Source organism: Puntigrus tetrazona, chromosome 6 (assembly GCF_018831695.1).
Source record: "Puntigrus tetrazona isolate hp1 chromosome 6, ASM1883169v1, whole genome shotgun sequence".
Taxonomy (NCBI): domain Eukaryota; kingdom Metazoa; phylum Chordata; class Actinopteri; order Cypriniformes; family Cyprinidae; genus Puntigrus; species Puntigrus tetrazona.
In genome coordinates this window covers 4,707,109-4,725,818 of record NC_056704.1, presented here as the reverse complement: position 1 = coordinate 4,725,818, position 18,710 = coordinate 4,707,109, and the positions used below count along the sequence as shown (strand labels likewise).

The following is an 18,710-nucleotide window of genomic DNA, read 5'->3' as shown; positions in this document are numbered from 1 at the left end:
TGTCATTATATCAACCAATTCATTTCCAGTTAAGTTTCAAGTGTAGACACGAAAAGAGCCTAGTGAAAAAGATTCTCGAATAGGAGGGGATTGTCTTATGTGGTCTTTAAAGTTCATTTGGTTATTATACAAGACTTTCTGTTTTCTGGCTGACCTGTGATTATTCAGAGTAGCAGTAGTAATAAAAAAGGGGTGCCTGATAGTAGACCTCAGTAATGCTGTGTATATTGCAAAAATGAGAGGGGCAAGCACTGAACCCTGAGGCACTGTGGTGGTTAGTTGATAAAGGAATATTTGAGAGTTCAAAATATTAAAAGGTGCAATCAAGTCCAGCATAATACAGAAAGATAGACTATAGGTATGTATTAAAAAACATCATGTCCGGCCCGGAAAGAAGGTCAGTCTGCCTTCGATCTATCAGTTTTTACTACACACATGGATTTACATTCCATACTTCTTTCTCTGTTTATGTTTGTCCCTGACAGAGGCATTTCTCAGTGTTTGCTGTACATTTCCCTGGTGCGGAGGCTCTGAGCACTATATACAGCAGCATTCTAAGTGGTCACTTCCAGCAGGGTGGCTACAGTTATGGTGTGAGTCGCATGACCAACACACTGGTCCAAGCTGCCATCTGCCTGCATCAGAAAATGAGCCAGAACTTCCTTCCAACAGCCATTCGGTTCCACTACATTTTCAACCTCAGAGACATTTCAAACATCTTCCAGGTGTGTGACAGATTAAAGTGTGTGCATCTGTGTAGTTACTGAACACTGTGGCCAAATGTATGAATACAGTGGCCTAGTCATGCCACTAGTTATATTACATGGCTGGTAGTTTAGTCACTCTAAACATGTTAGTGTTGACATGCTGTTTTCTGTTTTCTTATGTTTTTTTTGTGTAGGGAATTCTCTTCGCTCTGCCAGAGCAAGTGCGGTACCCCCAAGACCTAGTTCACCTTTGGCTGCATGAGTCTTCTCGTGTGTATTCAGACAAACTGATGGAAGAGAAAGACGTGGAGCTGTTCAATAAGATTCTGCTAGACACAGGCAAGAGATACTTTGAGGTGAGCATAACTTCTGAAAACCCTGGTGGGGCCTCCCGTCAACTGAGCACCATTTATCAAAAATAATCTTTTGCTTTCTCGTTCTTGTTTATACCACATCTGTAGGGTGTAGATGAGTCTATTTTTATCAACCAGCCGTTGATCTACTCCCATTTTGCTCATGGTGTGGGTGAGCCACGTTACGCACAGGTGACTGACCTGGAGAAACTTCAGAAGACCCTGATGGATGCTCTTGAGCACTACAATGAACTATACTCTGATATGAACCTGGTGCTGTTTGAAGAAGCCATGCAACACATGTAAGTTGTCTAGAAAGTAACAGGGTTTTTAAACTGTGTTTAACAGAATTTACATACATCACATTAAACAAATAATACATAAAACAGCTAATATAAAATGTATAACTTCCTGATGCTGATGATAAAAAAACATGAATTCTGAAGTTTAAGCACATCTTTTGTTGAGAAATTTCATTTTCTGTTTGTGGAAAGTGCTGCAACTGAAGTCTTATTGGTGTGTAGCTGTAGGATAAGTCGTATTCTTGAGTCTCCTGTGGGGAATGCCTTGCTGATTGGAGTAGGTGGTAGCGGGAAACAGAGTCTGTGTCGGTTGGCTGCTTTTCTCAGCGTCCTGGAAGTATTTCAGATCACACTGAGAAAGGGTTATGGCATCAGCGACCTGAGGGTAATACACCCACACACACACTGCATTTCAATGACCTCTTTTGATTTGAAGCTTAATATGAAATATTGCAAAAACTTTTCCCTTCTGCTTCAAAACCCTTTCTGCTTTCTTTGTAGAGTGATATCGCTGCACTGTACATAAAGGTGGGTGTGAAGAATATAGGCACCGTCTTCCTGCACACAGATGCCCAGATTCCTGATGAAAGATTCCTGGTGCTGATCAACGACATGCTAGCATCAGGTACACATCGCTAACTCCTCTCACATTTCTTTTTCATCCTCTCATTATTGTCACTAACTCTCATTTTTGTGTATATATGTGTGAGTGTAGGAGATATACCTGACCTATTCAGTGAAGAAGAGGTTGATATGATTGTCACCTCTATTCGAGGGGAGTTGAGGGCGCTTGGTCTCCTGGACACACGTGAAAACTGCTGGAATTTCTTCATTGATCGAATACGCAGACAGCTTAAGGCTGGTGTCCTTATTTAGAAAAGACCATCCTAATTGTGTATTACGAATAAAAGTTTAAAAATGACTGACGTTATGCCCGTTATTCCTGCACTGTAGGTGGTGCTGTGTTTCTCTCCAGTTGGCTTCACTCTTCGTACACGTGCACGGAAGTTTCCGGCTCTTGTGAACTGCACTGCCATTGACTGGTTTCATCCTTGGCCCCAGCATGCATTGCAATCCGTCAGCAGTACCTTTATACAAAATATCTCTGGCCTGGAGGTAATGGAGACTATAGGGACAGTTAGGAGGATATGTTTTTTTATTATAAATACCTTTATTCTGCAAGGATGTATTCACTATATATACATATATATATGTTTTATAATTTCTAGTATGTACATTCTATGCACCCTAACTGTTAGTAAAAAATTGATTAACCCAGACATTGTTTTCCTTCTCCTTAGCCAGCAGTGAAAGTGTCCATCAGTGAGTTTATCTCTTTCGCTCACACTAGTGTGAATGAAGTCAGTGTAAAGTATCAGCAGAATGAAAAACGTTTCAACTACACCACACCCAAGAGCTTCCTGGAGTTCATGAAACTTTACGGCAACTTGCTGGGGCCAAAAAGAAGAGAACTGATCCAGAAGATGGAGCGTCTGGAGAACGGCCTGCAGAAACTACTGACCACTGCATCACAGGTCAACCTCACATTGAAAATTACACACAGGGTTCAATAACAAATCACTTCCAAACTGTTGTAACTATAGAAACTGTGGAAGTTATAAAAAAAAAAATATTTTGGCATAAAAAGGCAGTTTGTGCAGTTTGAATGCATGCCATTATGGAAACTGAAGCAACTGCAAAAATTAAAATTAACCTTAAAACCGTTAAATCTAATTTTAATTATTGCACCATATACTCAGTCCTAGAGCTTACAGACACCTTCAGTTTTACATTTAAATTTTTTTTTAATGTGGACCACTTTTCAGGTGGAGGATCTAAAGGCAAAACTGGCCACACAGGAAGTGGAGCTGCAACTTAGAAACACTGATACTGAAGCTCTCATCGCTAAAATCGGCCAGCAGAGCGAGAAACTCAGTCTGGAGAGGAGTGTAGCAGATGCAGAGGAGCAAAGAGTGAGACACACATGCAGATATCTCCAATCAAATGCTCAAAATCATACACATGCATTAATAAAAAAAAGCATAAATTCCTATTTATGGATATATCTGTTTAGAAACATCGTAAATGCATCATAGTGATTGTATAATGTGCAAAATAATGATTGCAATATCAGGTAGAAGCGATCCAAGCAGAGGTGACCAAGCAGCAGCAGGAGACTGAAGCAGATCTAGCGAAAGCAGAACCAGCTTTGCAAGCAGCTAATGCAGCACTCAACACACTTAATAGGGTGTGTGTGTGTATGTAAATGCACTAAAGCCTGTGTTTATTGAATCGTTCTCAAACACAGAATCCAAGTGTTTTGTTTTAATATGCACAATTGTTTTTTTCCCCAGAGTAATTTTGTATTTATGTGTGTGTATAGTTGAACCTAACAGAGCTGCGGACTTTTCCGAATCCTACTACCATCGTTTCTAATGTGTCTGCAGCTGTTTTGGTGCTGTTGTCTCCTAATGGCCGTATCCCAAAGGACCGCAGCTGGAAAGCATCTAAAGTTGTCATGAGTAAAGTGAGTGTGTGAAAAGCTGACATTTAAGATTTATTCTCAGGGTTTTCATGAGTCATGTTTGCAAATGTTTCTGCTTTAATTCTGCTGACATTTAACTTTAGTTCTGGAAATCTGGCTTTTACCTCTGATTCCCTCTTGAATCTTGAATCTTGAGTTTTGACGTTAAAAATTGCATTAATAAATTAGCAGTAAAACTGCACTGCAACAGGAAAATTTACTCCTTTTCTTTGTGTTTATATTTAGGTAGATGACTTTTTACAGACACTGATTAATTTCGATAAAGAGCACATCCCTGAAGCCACAGTACGTGTGGTCAAAGAGGAGTATCTGAGTGATCCTGAGTTTAATCCAGAGTTTGTGCGTCTGAAGTCATCTGCAGCGGCCGGTCTCTGTGCCTGGGTCATTAATATCATCCGCTTCCATGAGGTTCTGCTCCCTTAGCAACATTTTACAATTAATACATCTATATAAACTCTTTCGCAAAAGAGTCAGAAGTCTTTCTCATTTTGTTTGTTTTGTGATTGTATTATTTACAGTGTGTTTTTCTGCTTCTCTCCTCTGTGCTGCTCTGTCCAGACATATGTGAGTAGACGCTTTAATAAATAATACAACAGCAGTACTCGAAATAAGAACATTTCAGTGGAGCCTAAAAGTATTTTGGTTAAATAATTGCAGCCTTGTTTAAACATATTAAAGACCCCAATCTTTTAAACGTTTATGTACTGTATGTAATCACCTGTGATGATTTCATGCATCTTCAAATTAGTTTTTTAATGGCTGCCAATATTATTATTGTTATTTTTTATACTGGTTGAAGAAGCATCTATTTCCGATGCAATACTTTGCAAACCACTCTGCAGTTTGTCATTCCAGAATCTGATGTTCTGATATTGTCTTAAATTTTGCTTGGTTTTAATCAGGTGTTCTGTGAGGTTGAGGTGAAAAGAATGTGCCTGGCTCAGGCAAACGCTGATCTGGCTGAGGCTGCAGAAAAATTAGAGATTATCAGAAAGAAGCTGGCTGTAAGTCTTTCACTAGCTGTCTCGCTCTCTCTCTCTCCACCACAATATCTCATCAGTGTTTTAATCTCAAATGCGTGTCTTTGAAATGTGAAGGAGTTGGATGGTAGTTTGGACACACTGACAGCTGCATTTGAAAAAGCAACATCGGAGAAAATCCGTTGTCAGGACGAGGTGAACCACACCAACACCACCATCCAACTGGCCAACCGCCTGGTCAAGGGTTTAGAGGTCAGATTACACTGGTTTCGTCTTTTTTGACCACACTTACGTGTTAATGTTGTCATGCTACTTTTAAACTTGAAAATGTACTTTTCATTTATATGCAAACTTCTTTCTTTTGGTGTTTTGCTGAAAAACATGCACGCTTCAGTCAGAAAACGTACGCTGGGGTCACTCTGTGGCTCAGTACCGTGAGCAGGAATCCACACTGTGTGGAGACATTCTCCTCACCGCAGCTTTCATCTCTTACGCTGGCTCCTTCTCGAAGAGATACAGATATGAGTTACTCCATAACCTCTGGATGCCTTACCTGCGTGCCCAGAAGGTGTGTGTATGGAAACGGTTTGTCTTGTGTGCATATATAGTTATTGTGCTAAAAAATTCTGTTGTTTAAAAGTTCAGAAACCTCAACGACTATAGATAGCGGGGAATTAAATCGGGACTGATCACATCCAGTTTTGGTTTATATAATGTATGTTTGTGTACTGTGTATTTATTGTGTATATATACACGCACACACACACACACACACAGTATATCTATATTCAGTTACTTCCTTATGCTCTTGCATTGGACAAGACAAGTCTTTCATACTCATGCAGTCCTTTTATAAGGATAGAAATGATAGTATACAAAATGAATCGCTGTTTTTGTATGTTTCTTAATGACTTTCAGGTGCCCATTCCAATGACTGAGGGCTTAGATCCCGTCTCCATGTTAACAGATGGTGCTACCATTGCTCAGTGGAATAATGAGGGTTTGCCAGGTGATAAGATATCTACTCAGAATGCCACTATACTGACCAACTGTGAGCGCTGGCCTCTGCTCATTGACCCCCAGCTGCAGGGCATCAAGTGGCTCAAGAGTCGCTATGGAAACAGTCTGAAGGTCATTAACCTCAGCCAAAAGGGGTGAGAGCTTAATGAACACAAGGCAGAATTTACATCACAAGAGATTTCACACAATGCGAGAATAATGACCATATAAATATTCCATGCTATTTTTTGGAATATTTATAATTTTTGAGTGCAATTTTTGTTTTGTTCAATCCTTGTGCTATAAATTAAATCCTGCAACATTTTCATATAAATAAAGCAGCAGTAATTATATTGGTAATGCCATTTTTGCTATCTTCAGAACAGTGCTTATTGTTGCAGCTTATTTTAGCAACATTTATTCTGTCATTGTTTCAGGTATGTGGATGTGCTCGAACAGGCCGTAGTCTCAGGAGAGCCTGTATTGATTGAGAATCTGGAAGAGACAATTGAACCAGTTATTGATCCACTGCTAGGCCGACACACCATCAAGAAGGGCAGGTAAACCACCGCAACACAGCAGTAATACACAGCGACTGTATTCCATGCAAAACATCACAAAGAACTGTTTCTCATCCCCATGATGCTGATTTTTCTTCTCCCCTCTGCAGATGTATTAAAGTGGGTGATAAGGAATGTTATTTCCATCCAGACTTCCGACTGATTCTGCACACTAAGCTGGCAAACCCACACTATAAACCTGAGATCCAGGCTCAGACCACTCTCATCAACTTCACTGTCACACGGGACGGGCTCGAAGACCAGCTGCTCGCAGAGGTGGTCAACCTGGAGAGACCAGACCTCGAACATCTCAAGGTGAGAGTGTGTACTTGTTTAGTCATATCTGAAAATCCTTTTGAGTGTTACTGACTGGTATTTGTGTGTATTTGCAGTCAGAGCTGACTAAACAGCAGAACACATTTAAAATCGAGCTAAAGCAGCTTGAGGATGAATTGCTGACCCGCCTCTTCGCGGCTGAGAGTAACTTTTTGGGAGACAACGTTCTGGTGGAGAAACTGGAGATCACTAAACACACAGCCGCAGAGATTGAGATGAAGGTTTGTCTTATTTGAACACATATATACAGAAGTCTGCAACACATGTGACATCTTTTGGTTACATAAGTAACATACTTGGTATTAGTAGTAGCCTATTACATCTACATAATTACAAAACCGTAAGTAGATGGTAAGTAAATTTAGTCTTGTATGAGTACAATGGCTACTACTAAGTACTTACTAGGTAACTACTCTGTAGTATGGACACTTTGAAATAAATTGTTACAGTGCTATGTTTAGGGTTACTTGCATGTAATTATGCATAATTATTTTTTTTTGTAATAGCAAGTACATGTAACAAGGCCATTTTAAAATAAAGTGTTACAAAGTATTATCAGGTTTGCCATCACAGGTAGAAATTACATTTTAAATATTTTAAAGTAGAAAACAGTTATTTTAAATGATTAGAAATCTTACCTACCTTAGACTTTTTAACAATAGTGTAAGACATTGACATACACTATTATTGGTTGCTGATAGAATTTTGAAATGACCCAAAATAATGATGTTTATTAATATGAAATATGGAGAACTTTCTTCTGTGTTCTGTGGTCACAGATCCATCACACACACAAGCAAAGTGTTTTATAATGCAGCATAATTTTAACAGTCTTCACGTTGCTAGGCTCTCTGAGCTTTGGAACAGAGCTATTTTAGTCACTTTAAACCATGTTCCCTATAAAATTAGACAAGCCAGGCTCTGCCAGAGATTTAGTGTTTTCACACTCTTTTAAGTTGCCATTTGTTGTTTCTTCTCGGTATGATTCAGCTTTTGTGTTGTGTAGGTGTTGGAAGCGAAGGTTAATGAGGTGAAGATTAACGAGGCTCGTGAACACTACCGGCCTGTGGCTGTCAGAGCGTCCCTCCTCTACTTCATCATCAATGACCTTAACAAGATCAACCCCATGTACCAGTTCTCCCTTAAGGTGCAACCTTGTTTGTAGCTCTCTGTGTGCTTTCTGTAGGACAGTTGTTCGGGTCTCCCTGCAAATATTTACATCTGAGCTAATCTGTCACTAAGTGGATGTAATACAAACAAAAATAATCAGTGTTTCAAACAGGCCCCCTCCATCTTTTATGGTACGGCAAACCGGTTCTGCACCTACCTCAGCTAGTTAAAGAAATCATTTCATTCTATTATTTCATTATTGTCTTACGTGTGTGTGCATTTGATATCTTCTCTCTGCAGGCATTTAATGTTGTGTTTCATAAAGCCGTGCAGAATGCAGATGCCTCGTCTGATGTAAAAACCCGTGTGAACATGCTGATAGATTGTATCACCTTCACTACATTTAATTACATCAACAGAGGCTTGTTTGAGAGAGACAAGCTCACCTTCGCAGCACAGCTTACTTTTCAGGTAATCCACTCACAGATAAACAGTGATACTCACATTACACTGTGCATTTAAAATACACTATTAGAGTGGGTATGTATTGTATTTCTTGCGTGTGTGTATTAGTTGCTGCTAATGAGTAAAGAGTTGGATCCTCGGGATCTGGACTTTCTGCTGCGGTTCAACATTGATCACAGTTATATCAGTCCACTTGACTTCCTGTCCAACTCTGCCTGGAGCGCTGTTAAAGTAAGCACAGATCTCAAAATACAGAGACAAATACACCTGGGGCTGTATTACAGGAACACTTTGAATCCTGTCCTGTCCGTTTAATAACCACGGAAATACATCATTTTCAAATTTTAAGTCAAAGATTTATAATACAACCTATGAAACCTTCTTGGTGTTTTCCTGCAGACAATGAGCTTCACTGATGAGTTCCGTGGTCTTGACCGGGACATTGAGGGCTCTCCCAAACGCTGGAAGAAAGTGGTGGAGTCAGAGTGTCCAGAGAAAGAGAAACTCCCTCAGGAATGGAAAAACAAGAGTTCGCTCCAGAAACTCATCCTTATGAGGGCTCTCCGTCCTGACCGGATGACATACGCTGTCCGGTAAGTCTATGAGATATAGTGTGTGTTCATTTAAAGATAACATAAAACATTTTTGGAACGACAAATTAAAGTATCAGTTCACCTCCCCCTCATGTTTAAAGCCTATTAGATAGTTAAATACTTTACTAGCAACAAGAAAGCATGTTTTATTAGCTGTATTTTTTTTTATGAGAATAAACGGTTTATAATGTAAAGTGATCTTGTCTCTGCAGAAGACTGGGACTAAATAGTCTTAATATTAAATTCCAGTATTTCATGTACTGAAGCTTAAAAATGATGGATGCATGGACAAATAAATAGAAATGTTAAAAAAATATCTGCATTTGGAGCAAACCTTAAATACTAAATTTAAACTAAATTTAAATTAACAGCTACTCTACAAATTTTATGAAAGTTAGTTTTAGGGGTAGAGTTAGGATACTGTATAAAAAAAGTAGCATACAAAAGGAAAACGATAATAAATGTACTTGTGTAGGAACTTTGTTGAAGAGAAGCTAGGCGTACAGTACACCGAGGGCAGGAAGATGGAGTTTGCACGCTCATTCAAAGAGTGCGGTCCTGCTTCACCTGTGTTCTTCATCTTGTCCCCTGGTGTGGACCCCCTAAAAGATGTCGAGTCCCTTGGTAAAAAATCTTTCATTCATTTCATTTCATTCAAGAATATTTTTGTTTAATGCTTTTGTTTAATTTCATCATTTCACCTGTGGTACTGCATGTTGACCCAGTTAAACCACTGGTTCAGAAAAAGTATAGATTTGAATGGAATATGCCTAGAACTTGAGTTTGGACTGATATTGTGAACAAAGCCTTTGTGTATTTGTGTGCATTTTTTACATGGTTAGGTAAGAAGCTGGGTTTCACTATAGACCTGGGGAAGCTCCATAATGTGTCTCTAGGACAGGGCCAGGAGTCTGTTGCTGAACTTGCCATGGAAAAAGCCTCTAAAGAGGGCCACTGGGTGATTTTACAGGTGTGTCTGTTATCTGTAAATTGCATGTTTGAGTTATTTTTTGCATATACCTTATGCGAATGCTTGTGTTTCTTCTAGAACATTCACCTGGTGGCAAAGTGGCTGGGAAGTTTAGAAAAGCTTCTGGAGCGTTGCTGTGTGAACAGTCACCAAGACTACCGAGTGTTCATGAGCGCAGAACCTTCTCCCACTCCGCAAGAACACATCATTCCTCAGGGAATTCTAGAAAATTCCATCAAAATCACTAATGAGCCTCCCACAGGCATGCTGGCCAATCTACATGCTGCCCTGGATAACTTTGACCAGGTAAACAGAATAAAAATAAAGGTTGAAAGTTGTGTTAGAGGCTCCAGCCCCTCCCAGGCATATTTGTCCAAAACCATGCTTTATTAGCCGTGTATTAAAGGAACATGCCACTAAAAAAAAAATTAAAGGAACATGCCAACTTTAGAGTTAAACAGATCAAATTTTTGAATCATTCAGCCGATCTGATTTTTAGCGTTAGCATCATAGATCATTGAATCTGATTAGACCGTTAGCATCATAGACATATGTAGACGCCTCATCAAGCTCTACAATATGGCAGACGGCTTACTTATCACGGTCCATAGTCGTTAATGAGGCATAGCTTAGTACATGACATAACTACAAAAGAGTCAAGTATTAATATCAGTCATTTTTGGCTGTGACGCTAACACTCTAATCAGATTCAGTGACCTATGCTATAAGGTACAGATACAGTACAGTGCTCCTCCAGACCCGAAGATCGGCTGAATGAATTTGAAAATGGTGAAACTCAACTGTTTAACTCTAGGGAAGTTTAAAAACATTTCCTTTAAACATTGAATATGTTCTGATTGGCTGTAATTTAAAGAAATCACAGTTTTGTAAGACTTCATCTCAAGAATGAAATATAACACATAAACCTTTGCTTGTGTGTATAATTAAGACAAATGAGAAAAATAGAATTTCAGAAACACTTTTGATACACGCAGATGTGTTTTCGCAGGACATTCTGGACCAGTGCTCCAGAGAGCAGGAGTTTAAGACCATCCTGTTCTCGCTGTGCTATTTCCACGCTTGTGTGGCTGAAAGGAGGAAGTTTGGGCCACAGGGCTGGAACAGGAAGTACCCTTTTAACACGGGAGATCTCACCATATCAGTGAATGTGCTCTACAACTACTTAGAAGCCAACTCACAGGTGTGTTATTTACCATGAGACAAAATCTCAATGTTTAATACAGAGCCATGTAAACAAATGTGTGTTGCTCAGGTCCCATGGGAAGACCTTCGTTACCTGTTTGGTGAGATCATGTACGGAGGTCACATTACTGATGATTGGGACCGGAGACTGTGCAGAACTTACCTGGAAGAATACATGCAACCTAACCAGGTGTATACTCAAACACACATGCACAATGACTGGAAGATTGTCACACAGTATAGTACAAACACTGTAGTAAAATATAATTTTTTATTTGTTTAATCCATGTTGGATTCATCAGCTGATGTTGGATATTTAGTTGTGGACTCTTTATGCATAATTTGAGATTTAGATTAAGTTATCACTAAGACTCAACCTTTTAGGATCACTGCCTTAAATATCACTTTCCTTTAAGACATTTTGGTGTTTATTCCTTTTTCATAATTTACATAACGTTGTAATGCCTCAGTTCACTTCAAGCATTTAAATTAACTAGAATGGAATGAATTATATTGGTGCAATATTAGTCAGCATTATTCATAATTTTCCCCCCTATTTTTCATATTATTTGTCAAATGTCCAAATTGAAAACATTTTCACGTGCATTTGCCATATTTTTACATTTAGATTACTTCATCTGTTGTGTAACACTCACTTACAGATCATCTCTACTAATAACACTTAACTTTTTTCAGAATGTACATACATTATAATGTTGCAATGCCTAAATTCACTTTTAGCATTTTAAAGTTACATTCTTAATTGATTTTGACAAAAATGTATTTAGACGGAATTTTATTATATGCTATTTACTGGCCAGAAAATAAAATAATAATTACGGTTAATTATGCATTTATTTTGACACAAAATTTTCACATTTCATCAGACTCCAGACCTTAACACTTTTTTCCATTGTTTTTAAAGTTTGACAGGAAGTTGTCACTGGCTCCAGGTTTTGTCGTACCTTCTAACCTGGATTACCAGGGTTATCATACGTACATAGATGAGATGCTGCCTCACGAAAGCCCAGTGCATTATGGGCTGCATCCAAACGCTGAGATTGAGTTCCTTACAGTGACGTCAGACAGTCTCTTCCACACGCTTTTGGAGCTGCAGACCAGAGACTCCAACATGGGCGAAGGAGCCTCACAGACCACCGAAGAGAAGGTCTGTTTGTCTGTTTCTGAGCTTCTGAAAGGCTGCAGGTCTGCAGATCATATATCGCCGTAATAAACTGCATAAGCCACTGCTGTTTCAGGTGAAGACGATCTTGGATGACATCCTGGAAAAACTTCCAGAAGAGTACAACATGTCTGACATCACGTCCAAAACAGCCGAACGCTCGCCCTACATCCTGGTGTGTTTCCAGGAGTGTGAGCGTATGAACATTCTCCTCAATGAAATAAGACGCTCACTGAAAGAGCTGGACCTGGGGTTAAAGGTGCGCTGTTATTCAATTTTGTTCCATGCGAGTCTTTAATCAACCGCATCGGATCATTGATTTCAAATTTATGATTCGTGTTTGGCCACTTTTTAATATCACAGGGTCTTTTTGTCTAAGACTTTAAAAGCCTGGCTTCACAAGTGTGTATGTAAACTGGACTTGTTTTCTCTGGCAGGGAGAGCTGGCCATTTCCTCAGAGATGGAGCTGATACAAACAGCTCTGTTTTTTGATAATGTTCCGGACACCTGGGCCAGACTGGCCTACCCCTCTATATACAGCCTTGGACTGTGGTGAGCAGTGATCACTGATACACTATTGTAGTTGACAATGTTTCAGATTTTGTTGTGTGTTTTTGTCATTATTTTCAATAGGTTTATATTGTTTTCAGCTCTAGTTTTTTATTATTAGTCATATATTGATCTTTTTCACATTTTATTTCAGTTAATGTTTTATTTCAAGTGGTGAATATGGACGTTTTTTTGTTCTAGTTTTGTTCTAGTCAAAAACCCATATAAGTTTGCTCAACTGAATATTATCTGCAAGGTCTAGCTCTGTTTTTGAATCCTAGTGCTGTTTTGTAAGGTGCAAAGTCTTTTGATATTAAGATAATTATGAGATATCTTGTTTAGGTCACCTTTTCTGTGGAGGAAATGATCTCAGAATGCCCTGCAGTGAACTCCATGAAAATAGCATTGCTCGTTATCATGGTTTTGCTGCCTTCTGTATGTTGTCAACTAGCTACGTTCTGAAACTATGCAAAAGCTGTGTTGTGTTCTGATAACAGTTTGTGTATGTGATGTCTGTATCCACTCAGGTATAATGATGTGTTACTCCGCTGTAGAGAGTTAGACAGCTGGACCCATGATCTCTCTCTGCCTAGCGTGGTCTGGATCTCTGGTCTATTTAACCCTCAGTCTTTTCTAACAGGTACACGAAGACATACTCACAAGCTTGTATATAAATAATACAAACATTTATATATGCATACAACCATTCAAATGTTTAGTGTTGAAAAGATTTAGTATCGTATTTCTAACATTTTTGTGTTTTTGCGTCAAATAACATTTTTTTATCCTTGTAGCTGTGATGCAGAGTTTGGCACGTAAGAATGAATGGCCACTGGACAAGATGAATTTGACAGTGGATGTTACCAAGAAGTTCAAAGAGGAGTTTAACCAGGCAGCCAGAGAGGGAGCCTACATCTATGGCCTTTACATGGAAGGTCAGTTTCCTCCGTTCAATCACAGGGCACTTGTGTCAACCAATCAGAATCCTCAAACAATCAGAATGCTTTCTCATATTATCTGAGCTTTCTGGGTGCATGTGAATCTAAAGTCAGTGCTTGTGACTGCAGGTGCACGCTGGGATATTCAAGGTGGGACAATTACAGAAGCACGCCTGAAGGAACTAACCCCCAGCATGCCTGTTATAGCTGTCCGAGCCATCCCAAACGACCGCCAGGAGACACGCAATACCTACGAATGCCCTGTCTATAAGACCAAACTACGAGCTAACACATATATCTGGACCTTCAGTCTGAAGACCAGAGAGAGGCCTGCGAAATGGGTTCTGGCAGGGGTCGCCCTGCTGCTTAGTGTGTGACGCAGAGAAACATGCTTTTAAATTGTTGGTGAAGAAATACTCTATAATATGCACTGAAATAATACAGTTATTAGCCTTATTTGAGCTACAAAAACAAATGTACTATATTATACTTTTGGTATGAAGTGTCATCCAAATGTCAAAACATTAGAAATAAAAGGTTAGATGTAATATGAATAATTCAAATTCTGGACCTGTTGGACTTTTTTTTTTTTTGTAATTAGTTGTATTATGAAGTTAGAAAAGAATGCATAACACGTTCTAGTGGCCTCATATTTTTGAACTCCACTCTACCATTTCTGATATTTTATTTTTCCCATTTCCACCTATTCAATAGAATTTTTGCCGACAGAGGTGGATAGTATATTTTTCTTATAAATGTTTTTTATAAATAATACGAGTATATATGTGTGTGTGTGTGTGTATATATATATATATATATATATATATATATATATATATATATGTATATGTGTGTGTGTGTGTGTGTGTGTGTGTGCTTTTAGGTTTTCTGCAGGTCTTAAGGTCTTAAATTAATGGCATTAACATCAAAATATTACATATGTAAAGTAACCCAGAAAATAGGTCATTTTGCTTCTGAAGTAAATGTATTATGATTTAAGAATCACTGAAAAACAGGACATAAATACTGCAGAAGAACATCACTTTTTGCAGTGTAATCAGCAGGTACAGATTCTTTTTTATATTCGAGTAAATCATTGTCTTCAAGTGAAATTTACGTTACGAATCTATTCTTTAAATTTTGGTCTAACAAAGGCTTAAATTTAGCTTCATCAAACCTGCAGAAACCCTGTTTTTTCCATAAATAAAATTTGTGCAACATTGCAAATTAAGCATTCTGTCTTTTATTAATTTACACATTTGTGCGTTAACTCTTGTAATATTCACAATATACAGCATAAATATAATACATACCAATATATCCAAGGAAGAAAACATTCTAACCTGCTGTTATGTGTTGCATTGTATAAAATACAGTGTCAAACATTTAAAAAAATGCATAAAAACAATTTTGCGAACAGCACTAGTTTTAAAAAGTGACACTGTACAAGATGTTTCAAAGAGATTGTGCAAAAGATCGCAATAGTATCGTATCTTTCTCTTGCTCTCTTCCCGCACTGGCACATGTCCTGTCCTTGTCCCACAATCCACCCTAAGGCAAACCCACTCCGGTCAGCTTCCTGAAACACCAGACAAGACTTGGACCGTCTCACAGGAAACTGTTTGGTCAACGCATGCCGTGATCACAGCGGTCACACAAGCCAGTCAGGACAGCCAACCAGATATCTGTATGATGAGCATACGCTGATATGTCATGATGCTCCGCCTCCAGATTTCAGCCTACCAATCAGATTCATTCGTTCACAAAGAAGCTCTAAATCTGGTGGCCCTATGAGTAAATTACTAAATTAAGACATGCATACATTTTTCTGCTTTTTTTTGTCTTTTTTGTAGTTTTAGCCGACACTAGGAAGACTGTGTTTCAGTGCATCTCATTAAATGTGATTACGCGATTAATTCAGCTAACTAACTTTGGTTAAACATGCAGTCCTCCTACACATGAACTCAGTGCCATGTTATACTGCAAGACTTAAAAGTGTGCATTTTGTGGGTTCTGTCAACGTAGATCTATCGTCTGGAAGGCCAGAGATGACTGCTGCTACAAAAGCTAGTGCTTTCACCTGCAGATCACATTCTCCAGACAGATTTCTACAGATAAACACTGCTACAGCTTAAGAATGAAATAACCTTCTCAAATGAACCTGTAAATTGCATAAAGAAATGAGCACAAAAAGCAACATATAACGGCTTTCCACTGGGCCAGTTTTAACCCTGGGTTAAATTAAACCAGGCTTTTACCTTGCTTTAAGTGCTAGAATCCAAAGGCTAGCTGTTAGCAACAGACAGCCAATCATAAATGGTCTCTTATTCAATTTTCATAAGGCTTTTTAAGCATGTGAGTAATACAGCTCAAACTGCAACATGGGTGTACAACCGGAGGGGACCTACAGTATGTGGCATCATTACCACAGATGGACGAGAAGTTATTAAAACAAAAATGCCTCATAAATATGCAAATGACATCTAACCAGGGTTAAAAATGACCCTTAAAGTGTTAAAAGCCTCCAGGAGTTTGTGAAGTGGTCAGACGTTCATCTATGGTTTGAATGACCCACCACGAGGACTAACAAGAAATGCTGACACGTTCTTAGACCATCAAAGTTTTGTCAAATTCAATACTGAGACATGATATTGCAATACTGACAATACTGTTACAATGATTAGTTGGCTCTGAATTGACAGCATGTTGATTCTGAATGTCACTGTCCTGTGGGAATCTGATATGGGCAGAATAATGTGATATTTTGAGATGATGACAGTTTGATGATGAGGCTTTGCTTTGCAGAGTTCAGTTCAAGTAAAAGATTCTTCCTGAATACCAGGAAATTTATAGTTAAGTAAATACATATATAAATCTCAAATAAGTGATATAAGGACAAAAAACCAAGCTTGTGTCACTTGATTATCAATGCAAGTGTTTTTTTGTTTTTTTAAGAAACATGCAAAAAATAAACAAACACTGCATTTTTTCCCCCAGCATGCATCTTTCAATAACATGGTCTAGTATGACCGTTTCATTTATATATTTACAAAATGAACAACCTTTACACTGATACTGCATTAATGCATCTGTTCACCAGCTTTTGTTTGACTCCTAACTATGAGGGACATAGAAGGTGTTTATCAGTTCTTTGCATATGACTCTTCGGTTTCGTTTTCCCTACCCTGAGTCTAGCTGTAGCTGCAGTAGTTTTGAAGGGAGGAGGCTGAGCTTACTGTAGATTTTGTTCTGTCTATGCATAGTTACATGAAAGCATACAGAAGTGCAACTCCTCTACGAGGCATTTTGATTCAAAAATTTGAAATATTACAACTCAAACCTCATGATTAAACACTGCTCTTACTGTTTCTTCCCTCTGGAAATTCTGTTGTTATTGGATTCTGTTTTGCGTCCGTGAAAACTGTAACCTTTGACCTTATGTTACTGCCTTGGACGGCCAAGATCAGAGGAGGGCCCGTGGAGACCCGCCTCCCACTCTGGTTCCGTCCCCAATGGAGCTGCGTTCTGACGTCAGAGGTCATCTCCTTGGTAACTGCAGGCGTTGGAGTCTTTGGCTTTGCAGGCTTTCTCTGGATGAGGACTCTGCAAAGATGAAAACAGATAGTATGAAACATACTGCTATTTCTGCAATGAAATGTACCATTGCAAAGTCACTCAAAATCGGCTCCAATCTGGCAACAAATGATATGTTGCACAGCACAGTGGACCGATGCTGTGTCTTTAGATTACCTTTGTCTGCATGGCAGTGACGGGCTGCACGGGTTTAGGGTAGTCTGGGCAGACGGCCACAGTGCTGTACGCCGGAGGTCCCAGAGTGCTCTGCCTCTGGAGCAACTGTAAAATAGCCTGGATATCTGATGTCATCTGCTCTTCCAGCCTACAAACACACACACAGACGCATATAACGATGCAGAGATTAAACACAGTCTCTCACCAGCAGATGGCGGCAGGCACCATTCGATCGACAGCACAAAATGTTCTGTACATTAAAGTTGACATTTTAACTCATATTCTCTTAATTTACTCTTTCGCGTGACCTACTTTCTGACTTTCTCTCGCACTCTCTCACCTGTTTAGGTGTTCCTGCAGTAGATCCAGTCTTTGCTCCATTTCGCCGAATGTGATGTCACTTTCACAGTCATCTCCTCCTTCTCTGTCCTGAGATTTCGCTGAGTCATCTGCATTCCCACAAGGCCATTCTTCAACACACACATCTAGAGAAACACAAAGTCCCAGTGCAATTAATCAGACACACACAAACATACAAACTCAGTGATTCATAAACGTATGTAAGATGAATTAGGTTTGTATGTTGTCAATTGTACTGCACACACACATTTATATATGCATACACACTATAACAAAACATATGGCACCATAACAAGACAAATGAGATCTCACACACACACGCACACATATACACTCGTCATTAATTCTCTCAGCACTGCACCAGTGTGCCCTAATATAACAGCTGCAATACCCAGAAGCCCAAGAAAAAATGTTTGCTTGTGTGTTTGCCTCAATAAGATATTACACCAAGCTCAATCTTATCATACGCTCTTGTATCGCCTTGTAATATTTAGAGATGAGAGAAGGAAAAAGAGGAAGAGAAGCTTCCTGCCTGTGTAATTATATCAGCAGCCATTGTTCACACAATCAAAACCTCTTCTTTACAGCACAGAGTCACAATTGCAGCACATTTGTTTTCCTTTAGTTCTTTATAAATTCACTTTATATGATTAATATGATACTGCACTTTTTGGCAATACTTTCTACAAGGACAGTTTTTATTTATAGGCTCCACAGAGCATTGCTACTGCCAATACATCCACAACATTCTGCTTTTGAGCATGTAAGAAATGCCACCGCTGTACATATACACGAAATAACCACCA

The 18,710-nt window shown here is 39.0% G+C and overlaps 2 protein-coding genes across 6 annotated transcripts in view; one reads left to right on the top strand and one right to left on the bottom strand.

Moving 5' to 3' along the window:
* The window catches only part of dnah9l (dynein, axonemal, heavy polypeptide 9 like), a 29,253-nt gene extending 12,724 nt beyond the window's left edge, over positions 1-16,529 (top strand). Inside the window, exons 37-70 of the mRNA XM_043241909.1 lie at positions 486-725; positions 902-1,063; positions 1,169-1,362; positions 1,585-1,747; positions 1,864-1,987; positions 2,078-2,220; positions 2,317-2,478; positions 2,664-2,897; positions 3,189-3,335; positions 3,497-3,610; positions 3,746-3,889; positions 4,133-4,315; positions 4,810-4,911; positions 5,005-5,139; positions 5,282-5,455; positions 5,806-6,041; positions 6,324-6,446; positions 6,557-6,767; positions 6,845-7,003; positions 7,789-7,929; positions 8,193-8,363; positions 8,466-8,588; positions 8,757-8,950; positions 9,426-9,574; positions 9,793-9,920; positions 9,999-10,226; positions 10,930-11,121; positions 11,194-11,313; positions 12,049-12,291; positions 12,383-12,565; positions 12,744-12,859; positions 13,384-13,496; positions 13,651-13,791; positions 13,924-16,529. Coding sequence (XP_043097844.1) covers positions 486-725; positions 902-1,063; positions 1,169-1,362; positions 1,585-1,747; positions 1,864-1,987; positions 2,078-2,220; positions 2,317-2,478; positions 2,664-2,897; positions 3,189-3,335; positions 3,497-3,610; positions 3,746-3,889; positions 4,133-4,315; positions 4,810-4,911; positions 5,005-5,139; positions 5,282-5,455; positions 5,806-6,041; positions 6,324-6,446; positions 6,557-6,767; positions 6,845-7,003; positions 7,789-7,929; positions 8,193-8,363; positions 8,466-8,588; positions 8,757-8,950; positions 9,426-9,574; positions 9,793-9,920; positions 9,999-10,226; positions 10,930-11,121; positions 11,194-11,313; positions 12,049-12,291; positions 12,383-12,565; positions 12,744-12,859; positions 13,384-13,496; positions 13,651-13,791; positions 13,924-14,171 — 5,640 coding nt within the window. The 3' untranslated portion in view covers positions 14,172-16,529. The remainder of the gene's footprint in view (positions 1-485; positions 726-901; positions 1,064-1,168; positions 1,363-1,584; positions 1,748-1,863; positions 1,988-2,077; positions 2,221-2,316; positions 2,479-2,663; positions 2,898-3,188; positions 3,336-3,496; positions 3,611-3,745; positions 3,890-4,132; positions 4,316-4,809; positions 4,912-5,004; positions 5,140-5,281; positions 5,456-5,805; positions 6,042-6,323; positions 6,447-6,556; positions 6,768-6,844; positions 7,004-7,788; positions 7,930-8,192; positions 8,364-8,465; positions 8,589-8,756; positions 8,951-9,425; positions 9,575-9,792; positions 9,921-9,998; positions 10,227-10,929; positions 11,122-11,193; positions 11,314-12,048; positions 12,292-12,382; positions 12,566-12,743; positions 12,860-13,383; positions 13,497-13,650; positions 13,792-13,923) is intronic.
* Positions 15,022-18,710, bottom strand: part of kcnh7 (potassium channel, voltage gated eag related subfamily H, member 7) — a 47,016-nt gene continuing 43,327 nt past the window's right edge. For all 5 annotated transcript variants that reach the window (XM_043241910.1, XM_043241913.1, XM_043241912.1 and 2 more), the window contains 3 exons: positions 17,885-18,029; positions 17,545-17,692; positions 15,022-17,397 (listed from right to left, as the gene is read on the bottom strand). In XM_043241910.1, coding sequence (XP_043097845.1) covers positions 17,326-17,397; positions 17,545-17,692; positions 17,885-18,029 — 365 coding nt within the window. In that variant the 3' untranslated portion in view covers positions 15,022-17,325. The remainder of the gene's footprint in view (positions 17,398-17,544; positions 17,693-17,884; positions 18,030-18,710) is intronic.